Source organism: Enoplosus armatus, chromosome 13 (assembly GCF_043641665.1).
Source record: "Enoplosus armatus isolate fEnoArm2 chromosome 13, fEnoArm2.hap1, whole genome shotgun sequence".
In the NCBI taxonomy this organism is placed as follows: Eukaryota; Metazoa; Chordata; class Actinopteri; order Centrarchiformes; family Enoplosidae; genus Enoplosus; species Enoplosus armatus.
Genome location: NC_092192.1, coordinates 9,731,404 through 9,741,411, shown reverse-complemented (window position 1 = coordinate 9,741,411; position 10,008 = coordinate 9,731,404). Strand labels below are relative to the sequence as shown.

Sequence of the window (10,008 nt, the reverse complement as noted above, 5' to 3'; positions counted from 1 at the left end):
AAGCTGAATCTTAATTAACTTTGAAGAACAGAGAGGGCCCACTGCAGAACGAAATGGATTCTTTTCCCTCCCATATCAAAATGTCTGAACCTCTCTTTTTATGATTTCCCAGATCATACAAATGTTTTGATGTTACTTGAAAATCACAAACAAAATTTTAGCAACACATATTTGGGTTTTGATCTCCATTTTGACATGCAAAAACTAATACCTCAAACTCAGCTGCTAATGTGCCGAATACAGTTTAAAAAAAAAATAGAAAAAAAAAGAAAGAAAGCAAGAAAGCAAACATTATCACCCGCTGGTGTTCTCCTTTCCTTAGAACTATAATCAAAGGGAAGTGATGCAACAGGCAGAGTGTGATGTGACTGGCACAGTTTTGTACTCACTTGCTTCATCACCTCCTTATTTTTGTAATCAAACCCAGGGTTGTGCTAGGGACAGAGCAGAGCATCGTACAGTATACAGCGTATTAGGGGAATGTATGGCGTAGGGAGGCTACAGGAGAGACAGACAGGTTTACCGGTAAAGAGATAAAGTCCAGCCCCACTCCCCCCTCCTCATGTCTGCCTGCGGCCTCTGCTGCTAAGCTAGCAGCTAACAGAGGGTAGGGCCTTGTTCACGGATCAAAACCTGCTTTCTGTGTCTGCTCACAGTTGGGGGATCCAGATCTTTCAGGACTGAGGTTGAGGTAACTCCTCGAGAGAAGGCTGGTCAAGTGGCCACCCTTTTCATTGCAGTTTTTACGGGGCTACCACCAAACAGAGGAAACTAGCCTGTCTTTGTTAGATTGTTTTCTTTTTTTTTTAATGCATTTGTGCAATTCTCCCAAGTCTTTAATGAAAAAAAGTTCTACTTTGCATCCAAGAGTCAGCTACATTTAACGAAAGAAGCAATTAAAGTTTATCTGATTTCCGAATCGTCAGCACACATTTGAGTCATGGAGGGATCTGCCCTTTCGGCGAACCCTCTATCCTTTCTCCTGCCAAGCTAATCCAACTCAGCATCCAGTGTTTTTGAAGCATAAATGAAGATAGTCTCTGCAGTGCGCTCTACTACTACACACTTGTGACCCACATGCAGTTTGCTCTTGAGAACAGTCGGTTGTACCCAGTGGCTTTTGGGAACCAAAGATGGCTGTGCAGTAGTGGGTCATACTGTAGCTCATTTCTTGTTTAGGGTTTTATTCTTATTTTCTTTCTCATTTCTTCAAGGACGTTTTGTTCATATATATTTTTTAAAATCTGTCACTTCTACCCAGTTTTGCTTAACTGTCAAGCCCAGCAAACCAAAGATTGGCCTTGAACATAATATATTTATATATATATATTTGACAGTGCAGTCAAAACCCATTCGAACACCAGTGGAAAAACAACAGGGCTTGCAGACACACGCATGCGCGCACACACACACACACACACACACACACACACACACACACACACACACACACACACACACACACACACAAGGCCTCACACTCTCCATAGCTCAAAATGGAGGTGCACGCTAGTAGGCACTAGTTCTTTTTATCTCAAATAGGTCCGCGTGTTTGGGAAAAATTCAACATCAAGTGCACATCCACACAGCAAAAGTAAAACTAATCCTCACATTTGTTTGACGTTTTAAGTCACTCAGTGGTAACCTACTAGCCGAGCATTTAAATATGTCAGGGAGTTAGAACAGAAACTTGATTATACACACTAGTGAGAAACGTATCCTCATATCGGCGTGGTGTCGTTGCACCAGTTTTGCACCCTGGACATTAGTTTTGTGGGTGTGGTGGGTGAGCATTTTAGAAGTTAAAACACTTTGTGAAGAATTTGCTGTTAAATGAGATGAAAAAAAAAAGATTATTTTATACATGGCCTGCTGATTTTTGGTACAGTGTTTTCTAGCTAAATTATTTTGTCATGCACATATAAACATTTATTATGCACTACTTTTCTAAATATTTTTTCTTTTTCCAACAGTCATTTTAGGCACATTTTTCACAAATGGGGAAACTCCTTTTTGCAATACCTCAATTTTTCACATTGTGAAAGGTAGCTTTTGTACTTTTGTTACTGAGAGATCTGCATATATGGAAATGTTCATTTTAAGAAAAAAAGTTGAGTGATTTCAATATATATTATTTTCAATTATGCTTTTTATACATTTCAGTGCTGAGGAAACTTTACAACTAAGTGCGCACTTGTGTTGATGCGACTTCAGATCTGCAGAGGAGAGACCAAAGTGTATTGCTCTCTTGGTCTTAGCTTTTCGTACACTAGATGTTTCCAGTCAATCTGGTCAATTACAGCATGGCGAGAATTAAAAAAAAAAAGAAAAAAACAAGTTGTAATTTGAAACTGATGTTAATGTCTCTAAACATGGCTATACTAGTTGGAAAATGGTAACTTCTGTCTTGGTTTCCTCTCCATAGATGGAGTATAACTTATTATAAGGAGAATGCAAAATTTGGTTCACGCTTAACGCTGAATCTCGTATCACAAGAATGGATGTTTGGTGTTTAGATATTTTAATATTTGAAAAAAAAAGTATATATATATTCTTGAACTTGCCAACTAGCACCTATTGTAATCCTTAGCATGCATGACAAAAAAAAAGAGAAAATGACAAGTACATGAATTAGCTATTAAAATTAATTGTTGTGGTGTGCACCAAATGTTTCTCAACTATTAAGTTGTTAAGGACACCCCAAACCCACTCTCACCTCACCTCACCCCCCCTCCTCCCCTCCCCCACGTGTTGATCTCCTCGCTTCCCCATTCGCAGACCTCTGCAGGATGCACATGACAGAGAGATAAGACGAGAAACAAGACAGAAACTAACTTTTAAATCGATTTGGCAGTGCAGGACTTTGAGCATCCTTATAGAACACTGTTTAAAAGACTTGAGAACTCATCCCCGCTGTCTGTCGAGGTGATCTTATGTAGACCTATCTGGAGGAAGGGGAGCTTAAAGACTTGAATGTGGTAAATGTTGCAAGTTAACTTCAAGTTGTTATGTGCAATACTTCTTTTGAACCTTTTTCCAGATAAAGACTCTTTGCAATGTAATTCTTTAATGCCATTTTTAATTGCAGACATTTAATTAAAGAAGATGTTAATATGTTTTTCACAGTCATTTTCTACTGTTATTGTAATCCTTTTCATGCTGGTGTTTGTAAAAAAGAAAAGAAATCAAACTATTTGTACTAATATAAATAATTGAAGTTATTTTTAAAACATTAAAGGTTTTGTGCTCATTTGCTTATTTTGTTTATTTTAAGCTACTGTGATTGATTGCATTGTAATTATTAGGTCAACAATGTATTTAGCTGTTTATTGGTATATTTTTAATTGGAATGTATAATTGATTTTTATAATTTTGATCAGATTTTTGTTATATTTTTGAGGTGAAGCTTTTAATATGTTAAAGTGTCTAGTTTTTACTAATTGCTATATTGTGCTCCACAATATATGGTTCACATTTTCTGAAGGAAAATAAATATTTAAATATTTGTCTGTTAATGATGTTACTTAATGGCAAGATTTCAATAGTTTTTAACTGTGTATGGGAAGGTTGTTGTATTTATTAATAGCATTTTTTACTTAAGATATCACCTTAATTTTTATTGTCATTTCACTTTATAAGTTCCTATTTTTGTATTTTCCTTTCTAATTAAGTTATGTAATACGGATATGTCCATATTTCTAGGAGTTGGTCTGTAGAAGTGCTAGTGAAACGAAAAAGAAAAATCTAATGTTATTTAATTGTTTGCAGCCAACTATTTATAACAGTATGCATAATTTTTAAATATTTGTAATGTGAAATGTTGAATGAAATAAATCTTAACTGTGATGAAAATATGTGCTCGGTGTGCTTATTTATGTTAAGACATTTAAAGCTGGGATATGGGAAAGTCTTACTAACTACTAGATGAGCCTGTCCTATTTTGTCACATCTTTTTGTTGTAGTTTGGCTCATGTAGTGTTATCACCGTGTGCATGAGCAGTCGGTCCAAACATTCAAGCCCTGATTGTAAATCAGAAAGACCAATCACATGTTGAGGAGTCAAATAAACATGTTTGGCCTTCAGCTCAAGTAGATCAGGTTACCATTGGAGCCTCCAACAATAACTGCTTGTTTAAAACTGGCTTTGATGCAGATTTTTTGGTAACTCATTAAAGAGTAACTCAACAACAGGCTGAAAGGTGGTGTTTCACTGCCACAACCAGCAGTGGTGCCACGCCGAACTGACCACACCCTGTAGTACACTTCTACATCACTGCAGCAATATAAGAAGTTAAACCACTGAAGGTCAGCACAAATAAGACACTAAATCCATTAATTTAGTTAGTGTATGTAGTATTTGGCTAGGTTAGCAAGCATTTTTTTCCAATTTGGCCCAGACTTTTGTTTTAATTTAGCTTGTTTTTGTGCTTTATTAGTCTGGTATTCCAACATGGGTTGCAAATGCACTTATCCCGGGTACAGTCTTTCCCAGCCATTAAAGAAATAGCACATCACTGGCTGCATGCTTTGACTCTTTAATGGATTTAAATGGACTCTTCGATTGAGGGTCTGAGGATAGAGGGTGTCGTATGCTGTACAGATTGTAAAGGCCCTCTGAGGCAAATTTGTGATATTGGGCTAAATAAATAAAATTGACCTGACTTAATGATCAACTGCTACTGGATACCAGTATGTTTAGCAGACTTGGTGTCATCTGTTTGAATTGGTTTGGCTGAGCTTGTAGCTAATACACCTCAGCTTTGATTAACACCGGAGAGGTACTTTGCAAATAAATGCTTATCTGTTCTGAATTGTCATCATCTTTCCCAACTTCACCACCTTTTCAGTTGATATTTGTGTGTAAAAGGAGTGTGTGTAGCCCACAGAATTGAGTAAAGCACTTGTGACTCACTGTCTCCCTTCCTAGTCTTGTGTAGAATTTCTTAACCGCTACAGACAACGACATGCTATCTACCAATCAAAGCAAGAGTGCTGACTAGGTCATGTGTTGTTTTCTCAAATTCCAGGAAAAACTGAACAAGCTGGCCCAGTAACACCACCAGCTGGTGGCATCCTGCATTGTAAAGTTACTCATTGAAATGTCTGTCCATTTGCCGGTAAAGGTATATTTCATTTAGCAGTAGAGCTCTTCATATGTACAGTAACATGTTCTTTCAAAACTGATAATAATTTGTTGAAATAAGTTGTTAGTACTGGCGTAAAGTGCAGGCTGTATGACGCAGCTTTGAGACAGACTAATAAAGTAGAGACCTAGCTTTCCAGGTGAGAGTGCCCAGTGGTTCCTTTAAAAGAAAGAAAGGAATGAATGGTAATTATCAGCCTATAAACCGAATACAAATCGTCTCCATGCCCCCATAATATGAATGCAACCATGACAATGCTTAGACAAATTATCACAAGATTGAACATCTTGCTACTATCTACTTGAAGGTTAAAATCAACAAGACATAAGCATGATTTCCATAAGCAAACAAGAGCAGCTTGTAAGATTGTGTCTAAAGAAATCAGCAGCATTACCATATCGCGCAAAACAATCAGAAGATGCTGTTTCTCCAGTGCAGACTCAAGCTTTGAGATTCTCACAATAGCAGATGATGTAATGGTTGAAATTCAACCATGTGTTCTGCTGAAGGAGCAACCTCCGGGAACATGGGGGGCACAATAAGGACATTAAAGTGAGTATGGATCCTGCTGTTGAAACATGACAGAGCAATGCGCCACAGATGAGCATATGTCTCTCTTCAGCCACCCACAGCGACAGGGTAACCACTAATCACAACCGGGTGAAGGGTGGTCATGACCAGCCAAACTTTCTAAACACACAATAGCTAGGGCAGCTAAACAATGGAAGAACTGTGTTAATCATCTGCCTTGCTCAGCAGAACATAAGATGAATGTCCTCAGCTGGGCCAGAGGTGTTACCCGCATGTCTTTGGGGATGAAACTGAAGAGCACCCTGTCACTGCCGATCGGGCTGCCAAGAGGAACGTCTTGTTTAGTTGTTCGATTTCCTGGTGCTTAATCAGTGAGCGGTTAGGCTCCCTACTTTCAGATTGATCCAAGGACAAGATGGATGGCCAACATGTTGTCATTTGGAAGGATGCCATGGTGTACTGTAGTTGGAAGGATGCCATGGTGTACTGTAGCCCGTAAGTCTTCCAGAGATCGACCTGCGTTGGCTCTGGCCACATCATCTTTACAAACTACAATAACTCATCAACCCAGGGAGGGACAGGATGGGCTTCTCTGTGGTCATCATTCTGTAGTCTCTGTCAAAGAGTTTGGTTGGTTTGGGATCAAGGACCAGGAGGTGCCTGCAGACTTCATAACCACCAGGAAGTCCTGCATGGACACCAATGGATGGGAGGCAGGGGAGGGACATGATCTCTCCCTTGTGGAAGATGAAAACACGCCCTCGTTGTCCCTGCATGCAAATGTGCTTTTTGTCCAGGAGGTAGGCAGGCAGGTACAGATACAGGAAAGATGAGATGGGAGCATGCTAACAACATGAAGCATTGCTGGTAAGCAGGTCCACCAAGGCAAGCAGGTCACTGCAGAAACAGGATGATAAATAGAGCATGGTGGCTGTTTTGACTACATATACAGTGCAGGGCAACCCTCATAGGTTTGAACTGGCTCATCTAGCCTTGTTAGAGCCTGTGTGAGATATGATAGTCTCCCTGATGTCAGATATGGGTTACCAATTACCTCAAACACAATATCATACACTGAGTTATCACAATTAATTTGACAGTGATATATTGATGCTCCCCGTAGCACCTTTAATGTCTTGTAATTGATCATGTAGATCATCTGATCATATCCTTCAGGTAGGTTACAGGACAACGGAGAAGAATGTGAAGTGTCACAGATCCTGAAGGATTACATTGTTCAAAACAGGGTCGTGGGACAGAGATAGAGGGTGGAGAAAAAAAAAAGATGTCACTGTGTCGCTGTGCTTGTGTTAAAGATCTTGATAAAGACAAATCTGGTCAAACGAAAGAGAGATAGCTAGAACATATTGCGAGTTTAAAAGCCTGAGTGCATCTTGAAATTGTGCAGTCTGACTGTGTGTCAGTCATTGAACCACCAGATGGAGCTGTAGGACCAAAAGCGCCAATTTGAGTTGCACATGGTTATGCTGCTTTCAAGTACTGTAGGAATTATTGATTATCTCATTTGTTATCCTAGGATTTTTCCTTCCTTCAGATTTACAACTGGAAAAGTGTGAATTTTCTGTCATTGCTGAGCTACTGGGATGTTTACGAGGCACAGATAATTGATTTTGAATCATTAAACTGATTGTTTGGGAAACCTCTTTATGTGATTTTTAAGCATTCTGCTGAAGTTGGCCGTTTTCTGGTTTAATTCTGGTTAACTTTGAGCAGTGACAGGTGAGGCTACACGCACAACATCAGTCTGCTCTAATTAATTTATCAAAATAAAACAGAATTATATTAACTATTTTTGCAACGTGACTTACACTGCGATAAAATCTTTTACTTTTATAAAGATAATTTAGTATAGTAGTATATTAGTAAGAATACTCCGATGGGATTATGTACGAGCAGCCCTGGAAGGCAACATTAATTCGGCTTCCACTTTGGCCAAACAAACGAGACTCCCGAAAGGAAAAAGAAAATCCCCCTAGTGGCAGCTCCAGCGGCTGGGTGTGTAGCAGCGCGGTGAGGAAGAGGCTGTGTGCTTGGATTAGGGGGTTGGGCTGCCTGCTGGTAGGAAACCTGCCGCCAGACATCCAGTTTGTCTCCGGCGGTGCAGCGTTGCTTTCCCGCAGCATCAGCAGCAGTGACACCGCAGCGCAGCCTCCAGCCTCACCTGCTCCTCATCCGCGCTTCCCTCCGCCTCCGTCCACAAACACTGCCGCAGCACAGAGGAACCGGACGGACAAGGACGACCTGCTGTAAGTAACTGCTTTTTACTGCTTTTTTGGGGGGTTACATGTTTGTTGTTTTTTTGTGATGGAGAAAGGTGGGGGTGATGCTATTGGCGGAGGTTTGTTTTTCTCTTTGGTTTCCTGTAAATATAGTCCGAGATGCGTTTACATCGCAAACAAAATTAGCTTTTTTTAGTGTTTTGTTCCTGTAATCATTCACTAATTAATCTCATGCTCCGAATTTCATGCCTCTCAACAAAACTGTCTTTTTGTCATTTATTCATATTTATTGAGTACTTTAAGGCTACAATCAAGTTAAAATCTCATCAACATTTAATCTCCTGTTACACTAGAATCTTCTCCATCAAATAGCCTGTGTCTAGCCAGGTTTCACTGACCCGAGAGGCTGTGAGGTAAAAAAACCCCCAAAACAACCAAAAACATCCTTTTTCCAACACCTCCTCTACTCAGGAGCAGTCTTCAGGGAAATAAGGGAATATACAAGGGCGGTGAAAGATGGTGAAACTGGGGAGTAATCTTCAAGACAAAGGGGCCAAACCTGTGAGCGTGGAGGACGGCTTTCAGAATGTGCCCCTCATCACTCCACTGGATGTTGGCAGCCTCCAGAGCCAAGCACCTGACAAGGTGAGAGACTGTGTGTGTGTGTTTGTGTGAGAGTGTGTCAAAAAGAGAGTTGTCCTGCTTGTTTGTGCATCTATCTGTTTTTCTAAATCTCCTTCTGTTTCTGTTTTCTCAATGTTGCTGACCTTGTTCTCAAACTGTCTTATGCTGAATAACCCCCCCCCCCCCCACCGCAACACACACACACACATATACACCCACACACACTCATGCACTTTAATTCTTTGACACGTTCATTCATCTCAGCTGTCTCCCAGCCATGTCCTTTGTTTTCCAGCTGAGATTAGGAGACAGATTTGGTGCCAGACAGACTGTCATTTATCATCTCGACGTCCCACAGTAACTGCACCGTCGCTCGTTAATCCAGTTACCATGGTGGCAGTGCAGCGTTTCTATGGGCTCGGGACAGAGAGCTGATTGCACATTATGAAAATTAATGGCATTAGACAATAGGCAAGCTCATCGACGCTCCTTGCACATGCGAAAGCTTTATTATGAGTCCGTTGTGTGACAGTGTTTGGCTCGTTTCAGTTGCAGTGGGATGATTTCATTTTGCTGCTACATGAATCCATATTTCTTCCCTGAGCTACTGATCAATTACATGAAATTTATCATAAAATCATTGCTCTTGTTAGTTAGCTCTCATCTTATTAGATATTAGAAGGATTACATAGGCAGGGCTTCGGACTGGAGTCTAAAAGACAATCAATTCAATTTTAAACAGGGATACTGTTTAATAGCTACTTTATATTAATGCTAAACAACATGGATTTACTTTTGGAAATCCAACCCTCATACAAACCTCTCTCTAACCTCAATATTAGCCTTTAGTTAGACGTTGTTAACAGTCAGCATTAACTGTAGTTTCACTGGAAAAACCTTACAAACCTTACCTTGATTTGATGTTTGATATCTGTAACTTCCTGGGAAACTGTCACTCTCTGGAAAACATTACATCTTCAATGGCACATCATCCTACACGGGGAGGCATGAACAAGGCCATCACAATAGCGCTGAAACTAGTTGATTAATTGATTAGTGGATCACCAGGAAAGTAATCGCCAACTATTTTGATATTGGATGAATCATTTTCAAGCAAAAATTTCTGATTCCAGCTCCTTAAATGCGAGGATGTGCTGCTCCTCCACCGTTTAATAAAGAACTATTGACTAAGCTACCTGCTGCCTGGCCTTTGAAAAGCATCACAATTTATGCCATTTAATAAGAGCATGTGTCACATGATTCACATGATGGATATCTAATTTTGGCATGAATCTCTTCAAGTGGTTTTATTGTCGAGGGTTTACAAACAAAACCTCCCCAAATAACCCCCAAAAGACGGACATCCATTTACGCTGCTGCAGAGAGAAACACACTATGCAGCCTGAACCCTCGCTGTGTATTCTGCCGAGGGAGGCACAATCTCTTTCCATTTCATATACCTGTTAACT

At 40.0% G+C, this 10,008-nt stretch overlaps 1 protein-coding gene across 1 annotated transcript in view; it reads left to right on the top strand.

Moving 5' to 3' along the window:
• The first annotated feature begins 8,431 nt into the window (after window positions 1-8,431).
• nsg2 (neuronal vesicle trafficking associated 2) overlaps window positions 8,432-10,008 on the top strand; it is a 35,660-nt gene continuing 34,083 nt past the window's right edge. Inside the window, exon 1 of the mRNA XM_070917923.1 lies at window positions 8,432-8,560. Within this exon, the coding sequence (XP_070774024.1) occupies window positions 8,432-8,560 (129 nt within the window). The remainder of the gene's footprint in view (window positions 8,561-10,008) is intronic.